This window comes from Saccopteryx leptura, chromosome 2, assembly GCF_036850995.1.
Source record: "Saccopteryx leptura isolate mSacLep1 chromosome 2, mSacLep1_pri_phased_curated, whole genome shotgun sequence".
Lineage (NCBI taxonomy): Eukaryota > Metazoa > Chordata > Mammalia > Chiroptera > Emballonuridae > Saccopteryx > Saccopteryx leptura.
The window spans coordinates 347,317,126-347,330,144 of NC_089504.1; the positions used below are offsets into that span (position 1 = coordinate 347,317,126).

Consider the following 13,019-nt stretch of genomic DNA (forward strand, 5'->3'; position numbering starts at 1 on the left):
TATCAAATAATAATGCTTCAAAAGACACATTTAACCTCTATAAGACTGAGAAAAATTCTAGACAGTGTTTTCTGACATTAATGTGTAAATGAATTTTATAATTTCCCAGATAAGAATTAAATATATAGAATTAACATTTTGTAGTTGCTATTTTTAGGTATTACAATATATTTTATCCTTTTTCTTTTATAACTAAAATTCTCTATAAAGCTATTCCTCCCCTAGCCTATTTCTTTTTATAACCAGAAGCATGAAAATTGTTTTTACTTTTTAAAGTTGTATCAGTTATAAATATTTTATCATCCCTTGATGTATATAATTGAACTAGTATGGTACTTATACATACATTATCAAGTAAAAGATTAATTTCTCCCCCTATGTTTTATTTGGGAAGTATTATCTGTGTAAATTGCTCTACTTTATCTTATAATAAAGTTGTCTTTATCTCTTTTTAGGATATTTTCTTTCCTGGATGTTGTTACCTTGTGTCGCTGTGCTCAGGTCTCCAGGGTAAGAATGGTTAATGTGCTTAGAGGGGCACCCCTTCCTGGCTCTGATGACATCAGTGTCTGTAATAGGGAAACTGTTTACTTGAGGTGTCAGTTGTATCTTTTGTTTTAAAGGGTGTTCTTTCACCCATGGCAGACCCAAACCAATGTAATTCTACAGTTCTACTACATGTGCTGCCTGTAATTTTTTGGAACTCTTAACTATTTTATAATACAAACAGAGGAAACATTTCTGAGGAAAAAGCATTAAACATGCACATTAAAAGGTTCTAGTCAGAATTTTAATAAGATAGTGTTTCATTATGTTCTTTTAGTTCATTTTATATACATACATACATATCCTGAAGGCATTTGAGGTTCTAATTCTCATGTTATCTCTCGTATTTTTTTCTCAAAAGATAATAGAATTTTTTTTTTAGTTGTAAAGCAAACCAGATTTCATTCTCAAAGTCAGTTTGTACATTACACTTAATTATCCATTTTTGTCAGCTGACATTTCTGTGACAGAGTGAAACATGATAATCCTACTGGCTGCCAGTAAAATAAAGAGTAGCGTCTCTATTGTAGAAAACTTGCTTTAGGAACCATTCCTAGTTTCTATTGTAATACAAATATATAGTCATTAACCTATCAAAGTTAATGGATACCTGCAATTACCATCTTTTTATAAGCTGCGGACAGTGGTACAGTCCTAGGTGCTGGATATGTAATACGGCGGTTATATCCAAGTATTGAGTTTATCTTTGTAGGTGGACCCAGGTTTTCTTTCAAATTACCCACACCATTCTCCTCAGACACACACACACACACACACACACACACACACACACACACACACGCGCGCGCGCACATACACAAACTCACCATGGAAAATTCACTGTGTCTTGCTAACTTTAATGTAATTTCTGCATCCTAAAAGCCATACTAAATCTGTAAATCAGCTATTTTGGAAACAATCAGTAGAGTTTTGATGATTGATGACATTTCTATCCCTGGTACTTGAGTGGTTGCACTAGAAATGACTGGAACAAACAAGTGGGTTTCCTTTCAGTGCGTATGAAGCTGAGGCCACCATTGAGAAACAGAGTACTCAGAGCAGAGTCTAAAACTGTTTAATTACAGCATCTCATCGTAGCGATGCTGACTTGAATGAATTTTAATTGTTTTCATTTGTAGGCTTCTGTTTCCTCTTAATATGTTTTCATTTGAAAGAAAGGAAAGCACAATGCCAATTTTCATTAAATCTGGATAGTTAGTACGTCAGTAGTTAGTTATCTTATTGTTCTCTCTACTTGAAGTATTTAATTAGTTTAAAAAAACACACTGGAAAGGAACCTGTCATTCCTAATTTTAGTCTCAGTTTGGCATGATTCCTGTTGCTGGAGAAAGTAGTGTAAGGAAATGAGAAATATCAAATCAGAAGTATATTTAGCCCAAGACTTGAGTAAGCATTTGAACTTCAGCATTTTATCTCGTCTCCCATGGCTAGCCATTTAAGAAGCTGTTGGAAAAATGACAAAGCTACCAAAAGAAAAGTAACATTGAATTACTGAGAAAACCCTAAAGATTTCTAGAATAACAACTTTGGTTACTTTCATATTTCTTGCGATTGTGTGACAGCTACCCTGGTGTTAATAAGTGTATCCACAATTTCCTTTTAAAATTTCAATATCAAATCTGGGTATTGATTGTTAAAGTAAGATATGATATTCTAAGTTTATAGCTCAACAATATTAAGACTGCTGTTTACACTTTAAATTCAATAGGGAAAACTTTTAAAGGCTTTCTGATTAAAATGCAGAATGACCCACAAATTAACTCTTACTGAGTCATTTTTCACCTAATCCTAAAAAGTTGAAAAACTTAGAAACTTTCTTGCCTCCCTTTAACTTACTGAAGAAATATATGAGAAGTCTTCAACTTGCACTTGTTTTTTTTTGTTTTTTTTTTTGTATTTTTCTGAAGCGACCAGAGCCACTCTAGCGCCTGGGGCAGAGGCCAAGGAGCCATCCCCAGCGCCCGGGCCATCTTTTGCTCCAATGGAGCCTCACTGCGGGAGGGGAAGAGAGAGACAGAGAAGAAGGAGAGGGGTAGGGATGGAGAAGCAGATGGGCACTTCCCCTGTGTGCCCTGGCCGGGAATCGAACCCAGAACTTCCGCACGCCAGGCTGACGCTCTACCACTGAGCCAACCGGCCAGGGCCTTCAACTTGCACTTGTTTTAAAATTAGCACTAAATCATGTTAGAGATAAAGATGACCAATTGAAAAACATGCCTGAGTGAGCAAGTTGGTAATGAAGAAAACATGAAAGCTCTGTCCTGTATACAGAGAAATGATAGTCTTTTCTAAGTCCCAAGTCTGACCAAGTGATGCTCTGGTTAGCAAATATATATTGAACATAGCAATATTCAGAGCACTGTCCTCCTCCTTTGATTTCACCCTTATCTTGACCCATGTTCAGGGATAGAGTATCAGACTTGCTTTTCATCAGCTGAACTATCTCATTTTGGGATTAGAAACTAGGATCTTCCAGTTATAAAACAGTTTCTGGCTATGATACTTACTACAACCTGTCCTTTGCAACCCCTAAGCTCTTATATGGTTGCTAGTTTCTGTACCCTCTTATTGGGAGTTAATGGTGGGGTGCTGAGAAATATTTTGGTCGATTTTAATCATTAGATTTAATTGTGAACTCAAATATTGCTGGCTTTTCCCCTTTGTTTCAACTCTTGCTCATTCTGTCTCTTTTTCTTCAAAATAGGCCTGGAATGTTCTGGCTCTGGATGGCAGTAACTGGCAGCGAATTGACCTGTTTGATTTCCAGAGGGATATTGAGGTATAATTATGTGGTGTGTGGCCCCATTTCTCTTGTTAGAATGTAATTACAGTACGGAACAGATTAGCCCCAACCATATAAGTCTCCTTTCCCTGGAGGGACAAACTGCTGATTCGTACCTACGAACCTCACGGGAGCCTGCAGTGTTCCCAAGAGCTTATTCAGTTTTCGAGAATGAACAGAATTATTTTACTGAAATAATGCTAAATTATTTGTATTAATAAGATGGAATTAATAAGATATATTAATAAGGTGGAAATGTAAACCTGTGTGTGCTCATTTTAAAGAAGTTTTTTTGTTTTGTTTTGTTTTGTTTTTAATTAAGTGAGAGCAGAGAAGACAGAGAAAGACTCCTGCATGCACCCATGACTGACTAGATCCACCTTACAAGCCCCCTATGGGGCGATGCTCTGCCCATCTGGGGCATTGCTCCATTGCTGAGCAACCAAGCTATTTTTAGTGCCTGAGGCAAAGGCCATGGAGCCATCCTCAGTGCTGAGGGCCAGCTCACTCTAGCTAATCGAGCTGTGGCTGTGGGAGAGGAGAAAGAAAGAGAAAGAGAGATGGGGGAGGAGTGGGGAAGTAGGTAGTTCCTTCTCCTGTGTGCCCTGACCAGGATTGAACCCAGGATATCCACATGCCAGACCCATGCTCTACCACTGAGCCAACCGGCCAGGGCCTAAAGAAGTCTTTTTATATTTGTTTATTGAAGAATCAGTCAGTTAACTTGTTGCAAAAGCTTTTCTTAACATGAGCATTTTGGTTCTTGGAAAGCCTATAGATATAGTTTTAGTGGAGACAGAAAAAAGAATAAAATCAAAATCATTTACTAAATTATTTTTGCTGGAGAGGCATTTTTTTTCCTTCTCACTTCTCCCCCATGTTTTGTCTCTTATTATTGCCTATTATTTCTAAAATGGAGAAGCATAATGGATTAAGCTCAAATTATTTTAACCTCCATTTGAGCTCTGTGGTCCTTGGTTTTCTCATCAGAAATGTGGAAATAATAGATTCCTCATTGTGTTATAAGGACTAAATGATTTAGATTTAAAGTTCCAGTCTTGAGAATCCACGTAAGAAGTTTTTTAAGAGCCTCACACAAATTTCTCATTCTCTTTAAAAGTGCTTTTATAACAATACTAACATTAAGCTGGATTTTTATATTTTTCACAGTTCTTTAATCTTCATAGAAATGAATGTTTAAAGTAACATGGCTCACATATTCATTCAGCAAGCTTTTCTTAGGTGTTCATTCAGTCTCTGCTATAATTAGAGTACTACAGTAAACACTTTGGAAAGGATACAGAAATAATAGAGAGAGTTAATATTCTTCAGTAGTTGCAGTTTAATCAGGAGGGACGTCTACCTCAACATAGACCTAAGACCTTACATAGAAATATACCTTAATACAGAATATTTTATGAATTGAGTGAAATAAAGAACAACATAAGCCTGACCAGGCGATGGCACAGTGGATAGAGCGTCGGATTGGGATGCTGAGGACCCAGGTTCAAGACCCTGAGGTCACCAACTTGTGCGTGAGCTCATCTGGTTTGAGCAAAAGCCCACCAGCTTGAACCCAAGGTCGCTGGCTCGAGCAAGGGGTTACTTGGTCTGCTGAAGGCCCGCGGTCAAGGCACATATGAGAAAGCAATCAATGAACAACTAAGGTGTTACAACACACAATGAAAAACTAATGATTGATGCTTCTCATCTCTCTCCGTTCCTGTCTGTCTGTCCCTGTCTATCCCTCTCTCTGATTCTGTCTCTGTAAAAAAAAAAAGAACAACATAAGGTTTAGGCATGTTTCAAATAGATGTGTTAAATCAGGAAAACTGTCACAGTAAGTTGAAATTTTCCTTTTTCTTTTTTAATTTTTATTTTTTTTACACAGACAGAGAGAGGGATAGATAGGGACAGACAGGAACAGAGAGAGATGAGAAGCATCAGTCATCAGTTTTTCGTTGCAACACCTTAGCTGTTCACATTGATTGCTTTCTCATATGTGCCTTGACGTGGGGGGGGGGGCAGCCAACCGAGTAACCCCAGCGACCTTGGGTCCAAGCTGGTGAGCTTTGCTTAAAGCAGATGAGCCTGCCCTCAGGCTGGCGACCACGGGGTCTCGAACCTGGGTCCTCCGCATCCCAGTCCGATGCTTATATCCACTGCGCCACCGCCTGGTCAGGCAAAATTTTCCTTTTGAATTAATTACTAAGCCTTTAAAACAAATAGAAGCCTCTTCTTTGTAAGTTACTAAAAATGAGGATGTGTTCTTTTCAAAATCAGTGTGATGTCTTTTTTTTTTTGTTCACATGTATTTTTATACAGGGCCGAGTAGTGGAGAACATTTCAAAACGATGTGGGGGCTTTTTACGAAAGTTAAGTCTTCGTGGGTGTCTTGGAGTAGGAGACAACGCGCTGAGGTAAGACATAACAATTGATTAATTGATCTTCCTGCCTGAAGTGAAGAAAGCACCATATAACCCAGAGAAGGCTAAAATGGTTTTAAGCTGTTTATAAAGACAGTCTTAGCTTTCTATAGGCTATTCTGAACCCAAACACACACACATCACTTATAACACAAAAATACCTACTAGTGGGATATATGGTTTTGAGAACAAGAACAAGTGCCCCTCCAAAAAAGCCACATTCCCATGTCATAATTAGTTCTTTTGAAGCGTGAGTAAACTTTTGTTTGCTCAAAGTTAAGGTGATTTTAACCTTGTTTAGCAAAGAGATCAATGTTAAAATTTATGGTTGAAAATGTCTTTATTTATAATTATGAACTACTTTTGTACCAATATCTAATATTACCAGTTATAATATCATTTATTACTTCTTTAATACTAGAATTGTGCCTGTTTCATCTCACACCTTTTACTTTGTTTCTTTTCGGTAAAGGACCTTTGCACAAAACTGTAGGAACATTGAAGTACTAAATTTAAATGGGTGTACAAAGACTACAGATGCGTAAGTATTTTGTGTTTTATAAAGGTCAGTCATAGCCCCTTGTGTCTTGTCTATACTGGCTTTAAATGCATACCACTAAATAGATTTAACAAATTACATTTTGGTTTTATAGAAAAGATATAATTTAAAAGGACAAAGTGACATTAAAGTAGAAATGAAATAAATTTATTTTGGAAACTGGTCCAAATCCTGTTTTAAGTGAAACTTAAAAATTGTAGTCATTGAGTATTCAGTAGGGACAATAATACAGATTTATTAGGATGATTTATATTTCAAGAAGACACTAGAGGTTATCTTTCAAAAGACATCTATAAAAAGGTGTAAAATCTTAAACACGGGACTAAACAGCTCGTGATAATATTGAGAGCATTTATTAAATGACTCTGATTGTACTGTTTGTGTTGGTCACAATGTAAAAGAAATAAAACCTGATCCTTCATCCTGAGAGTTTATCACAGACACTATAAACATCAAAGGTAGACATAAAAAAGCCCAAGGACACCTATTGGTAATAACATGTAGCAAACAACGTTTAAATATTATGTAGGGACATTGATGCTGTTGTGAGGTTAGGTGAAGCCATTAAAGAAGCATGCTTTCACAGCAATTAGCCAGTCTTCCTGTTCAAAAAATCTTCATAAAAGAGATGGTCTTTTTTTTTTAGAATTGCTTGAATGAGGAAAAGGAGAAGACTTTCCAAGCACAGGGTACACTTTGTTTATTCCCTTCTCTGAGGTCACAACATTGTTAACATCTAACATGAGAAAGTGTTTGAAAGACAAGGACTATGGTTATTGATTCTACTAACAGGTATTATTTCTGTAAATTGATTTGGAAAGCTTTAATAGATAACTCACTAACCCCTCCTCCAATCATGACTTTATACCAGTGGCCCAAAATTTACTTTAGATAAATTACCTGTTTGTTTCCTTTGAATAAAGTTATAGAAATTAAGAATTTTTCCTCTTGATATCTAAAAAGTAACTTATACTTTACACATTTTTCTAGGAGTTTCTATACCAAAGATACACTGGCAAAAATATATTATTTATATACAGGGCTATTCATTTTTACTGTTATAATAACAAGTGCTCCATTATTCTTAATAGCAAAAGACAGAAAACCATCCAAGTGTGTTATCAGTAGTAAACTGGCTAAAAAAAAAAAAAGAGAGAGAGAGAACAAAGGGAATCTTGCTATAGTACTCTGGAGCAATCTCCAGGACATATTGTCAGGAAAGCAAATGGCAGAGGAATTTGTATGTAAGATACCTTTTATAGGGCCAGGGGATATAATACAACCATATATCTATATTTATTAATATTTTCTAGAAGAAACAATGGAAAAGTAATAAACTAATAAAAATGGTTACTTACAGGGGAGAGAGAAAACATGAAGATACAAGGATGAAGGGGAGATCTCTGGAGTATCATGTTTTATAGTTTTATTTTATTAGCCATGTAAATGTTTTACATAATTAAAACATGTGACCAGGCGGTGGCGCAGTGGATAGAGCGTCGGACTGGGATGCAGAGGACCCAAGTTCGAGACCCCGAGGTCGCCAGCTTGAGCATGGGCTCATCTGGTTTGAGCAAAAGCTCACCAGCTTGGACCCAAGGTCGCTGGCTCGAGCAAGGGGTTACTCGGTCTGCTGAAGGCTCACGGTCAAGGCACATATGAGAAAGCAATCAATGAACAACTAAGGTGTCGCAGCCTAATTAAAACATGAATTAACCTAAAAAGAAGTCAAAGTGGCCCCTAACAATTGAAAACAAAGCACATGAACCCAGCCATATCAAATTGGAGCTATAGCCACCAGAGAGAAGTTACTTCTGCTGACTTTTGACTTCTTAGAAGAAAAAAATATTTTTAATGTGTATTTTATTGATTTTAGGGAGAGAAAGAGAGACAGAAACAACAATTCGTTCCTGTATGTACCCTTACTGGGGATTGAACCAGTAACCTCTGTGCTTTGGGACGATGCTCCAACCAACTGAGCTACCTGTCCAGGGCTGGAAAATTTTAAACATATGCGAAAGTAGACAAAGTTGAACCCATCAGTCATCTTCAAATTGATTATTGAGAAAGTATCACTTTATAGCAACTCTTGTATCATCTTACCCCCTCATTTTATCTTATTTTGAAAAATGTCCTAGACATCATATTTAACCAGTAAGTATTCATTTCTAAAAGTTAAAGATTTTTTAAATTGAATTTTATTGGGGTAACACTAGTTAACACAATTATATAGGTCTCAGGTACCCAATTTCATAACATAAAGTTAGAAAGATTTTTATTATGAAAAAAACTTCTATGAAAAAAACTTAATATCTTAAAATCATCAAATAACTCCTGGTCAGTATATAGATTTTTACTTGTTCTAGTAATTTTAGAAGTACAGTTGTTTAATCATAGTATAAAATAAAAAGATACAAACTTTAAGCATCAAAGATGGAGAATTTTGCCCTGGCCAGATAGCTCTGTTGGTTGGAGCATCATCCCAAAGCACAGAGGTTGCCAGTTTGGTCCCAGGTCAGGGCATGTACAAGCACAGAACTGAGAAACATATGACATGAGCCCTGTGATTACCCTGGCTTTCTGCTTGGTGACATTTTCCAGATAATGGCACAAGGAGAAGGAACCCAAGCAGAGCACAAAATTCTAACTGATTTGAAGAGAAAAAGATCAGAATTCAGGGGGACTAAGGTGGCTGAATTTTGTGTCTGAAGAAGAAGGAACTACTCGATAAAAGGCTACAGTAATTGCATAGATTTGGCTGACTAGTAGACTACATATGCACGTATTGAGACCCCACAGAGCTGGGCAAAGAACATCAAGGAAAGAACAATTATACAAGGAAAGTGGAAACTGAATTATTGCCAAGGTTTAAATAAATAAGGCTGCCTGACCTGTGGTGGCGCAGTGGATAAAGCGTCAACCTGGAACACTGAGGTTGCCGGTTCGAAACCCTGGGCTTGCCTGGTCAAGGCACATATGGGAGTTGATGCTTCCTGTTCTTCCCCCCTTCTCTCTCTCTGTCTCTCTCTCTCTCTCCTTTCTAAAATGAATAAATAAATAAATAAACTCTTAAAAAAATAAATAAGGCTGGGAGAAGTTCTAACTACCCAAAATGGGGAAAGTTCATTGAACAGCTTAAGACATTAAAAAATTTAGAAAAGTCGCACCTTGGCAGTAGAGCCAAACTAGACCTGCCCAATAAAGGTGAAAACATATTTAGGATCAAACTGATTCATAACTAACTTAACTACCCACCAACTCTAAACTTCACATTTTTAAAAGGAAGACAGCAAAACCTAGATATTCAGCAATTTAGCATACAGAATTTTTAGCATTCAAAAATCACAGTACATGCAAAGAAGCAAGAAATGAGACCAGAAGAAGAACCAGAAAGAAAAAGTAGTCAATAGAAACAGATGCAGAAATGACAGAAATTGCACTTGGAATATTCAGTAAGGTACAACAAGTAATGGTCTGTAAAACAAATTTCAATAAATTTAGAAGGATTGAAATCATATTGCGTGTGCTCTATAACCTCAGCAGTATTTAAGTAGAAATCTACAACGCATATCTGAGTTAATTTGAAAATTAAATACCACCTTTCTGAATAACCCATGAGTCAAGGAGTAAACTACAGAGAAAATGAGAAAATATGTTTTGTTATTTGATAATGAAAACAACATTTGAAACTTGCGAAATGCACCAAAGACAGTGCTTAGGGCAAAATGTAATGTGTATCTTTTAAATACCCACATAGATTTCCCCTACTCTCTGAAAGAGCTTCCTAGGAAATCCTTCTTAAGCCAAAATGGCATAAAGCAATGAAGCAGATACCTTAGGACACATCTTACTAACAGGTTCACAGATTAAGTTGAGATAAAGCATAGATGCTTATGGACACAATTCAGAGCTAAGGTGGCTTGATACTGAGATGTTGAGTGCAGTTCCCTGGAATAAACATAGCTGTGCCGCTTGGGGCTAGCTGCCTCTGTAACGGCTCACTTCAAAAACAAACACTGAACACTTCTTGCTTTTCACCTGTTTTTGAAAAAGCGAAAATCCTCTTCAGATTTCTTCCCGTTTTCTAGAAGTAGTACTGATGTAGGGTTTTCATAAAAGCGATGTGGTATAAAGCGAACTTTTGAAAAGTGGGGGATAACAGTATTAGAAAAGAAGAGCTTAACATCAAGGATCTAATCTTCCACCTTACAAAACTGGATAAAAAGGAAGTCCACAATAAGTAAAAGGAAGGAAATAGAAAAGGTAATGGTAAAAATCAATGAAATAAAAAATAAACAATTCATAAAACCAGAAATAGGTTCTTTGAAGTAAAATCAATAAGCCTCTTGAGATCAGTCAGGAATGTGGACACAAATTGCCAATACCAAGATTGCAAAAAGAAACATCACTACAGATTCCACACATTAATTTAAAGGATAACTTTATGCCAATAAATTTGACAAGTTAAATGAAATGGAAAAATTTCTTGAAAGATACAAAATTGCCAAAGTTGACAAGAAGAAGTAGAAAATCTGAATAGTCTTATATCTTTTTAAAAATTGGATTGATGATTGAAAACCTTATGACCACAACAATCATTACAAAAGCAAAATATCAAAACTCCAGGCTTAGATAGCTTCAGTATCAAATTTCAATGAACATTTCAGAAAGAAATAATACTGATCTTTCTCTGGCCGGTTAGCTCAGTTGGTTAGAACATTAATCCAGTATGTCAAGGTTGCAATTTCAATCCCCAGTCAGGGCACATAATGGGAACCAACCAATGAATGCAGAACTAAGTGGAACAACAAATGAAAGCTTTCTCTCTCTCTCTCTCTCTCTCTCTCTCTCTCTGTCTCTGGTGCCCTCCATTCCCCTCTCTGTCTCTCTGCACACAATCAATAATAATAAAAGAAACAATACTGGTCATATTTTAAATTTTTCAAAAAAATAAAGGAGGGAAGACTTTTCTAACTCATTTTATGAAGCCATTGTTACCCTGATACCAAATCAGACAACAATTACAAGAGAAGGAAACTATAGACCAATATTCCTCATGCACAACATATTATCAAATTGAATCCGACAGTATATGAAAAGAGTAATAAATTGTAACCAATTTGGATTTATCCCAGAAATGTGAGGTTGTCAGATCAAAGAAGAAAAGTTATATGATCATCTCAGTAGATCCGATAAGCATTTTACAAAATTAAAACACCCACTAATAAAGTTTCTAAATAAACTTGTTCAGCCTGATAAATTGTATACAGTCATGCTGTTTAACAACAGGGATAGGCTCTGAGAAATGCATTGTTAGGTGATTTTGTCATGCAAACATCATAGTGTGTACTTCCATAAACCTAGATGGTGTAGCCTACTACTGTAATTGTGTGTGCTATACTTTCATATGACTGGTAGAGCAGTAAGTTTCTTTATACCAGCATCTCCCTCTCCTCTTTTGCCCCCTCTTCCTTTCTTTCTCTCAAATCAATGGAAAAATGAAAATAAACTAACTTTTTTAAAGTGCGGGAAAATAATGACATACCCACATAAGCAAAAATGGAGAGAATTCGTTGCTAGCGGGTGTGCCTTGCAAGAAATTAATGGAAGTCCTTCAAGATGAAAGGAAATACTGAACAATAACTCAGATCCATAGGAATTAGTAATGAAGAGCATCAGAAATGATAACTGTGTGGGTAAATCTAGAAATACAGTTTTCTCATATCTGCTCTTCTTTGAAACATGAATTGTATAAAGCAATAACTATAATACTGTATTAGGTGTATAAGATATATAGAAGTAATGTATGAAATGTATTTGTACATAGGAAAATAATAGCAAGGAGGGAGGAAGGAATGGTGATATATTGAAACAAAATGCCTGTTTTATGAGAATTAAACTATTATGAATATATTGTGGTAAGTTAAGATACATATTGTAATCTGTGAGCAAATTATAAGAATATAACAAAAAAATAGAAAAACATTAACAAAGGAGTTGAAATGTTACACTTATCACAAGAAAACAGTAAAGGAGAAACAAAAAAATGCATAAAACAAATTGAAAAAGATAGTAAAAAGAGGGAGATAAAATTCAGCCGTATCAATTCTGTTAAATGTGGACAGACTAAATATAAGTACTTCACCAGAAAGTCACACTGTCAGTGTGGTCTAAAAAGCAGGCCCCAACTATATGCTTTCTATGAGACGTCCCTTAGAATTGAAGACACAGATAGATTTGAAAGGAAACATGGAAAAACGCATACTATGCAAATAGAACACTCCACCCATTGGTTACAGAATAAATGTTCCTTACAGACTTTGGAACATTCTGCAGGATAAAGCATAGATTGGGGCACTAAACAAGCCTTAATAAATTTAAAAAGATTAAAAGCATACCAAATATGTTCTTTGACCAGAACTAGAGAAATAAACTAGAAATTCATAACTGAACAAAATTTGGGAAAACTCCAAATGTTTGGAAATTAAGAGGTATGCTTCTAAGTAACCTATTTGTTAAAGACAAAAATCGTAAGAGAAACTCTTAAAATATTTTGAACTGAATGAAAATGAAGAGCTATCAAAACTTACATGGTGCAGCTAAAGCAGTATTAAAGCTCTGAATTCCTGTATCAGAAAAAAGGAAAGAAAAGCTCGAGGCAATAACAACCTTCAACATTAAGAAA

General features: G+C 35.9%; 1 protein-coding gene across 3 annotated transcripts in view; it reads left to right on the plus strand.

Moving 5' to 3' along the window:
• Positions 1-13,019, plus strand: part of FBXL20 (F-box and leucine rich repeat protein 20) — a 105,402-nt gene that overhangs the window by 71,270 nt on the left and 21,113 nt on the right. For all 3 annotated transcript variants that reach the window (XM_066364319.1, XM_066364318.1, XM_066364320.1), the window contains exons 3-6: positions 456-510; positions 3,272-3,346; positions 5,675-5,769; positions 6,248-6,316. In XM_066364319.1, the coding sequence (XP_066220416.1) occupies positions 456-510; positions 3,272-3,346; positions 5,675-5,769; positions 6,248-6,316 (294 nt within the window). The remainder of the gene's footprint in view (positions 1-455; positions 511-3,271; positions 3,347-5,674; positions 5,770-6,247; positions 6,317-13,019) is intronic.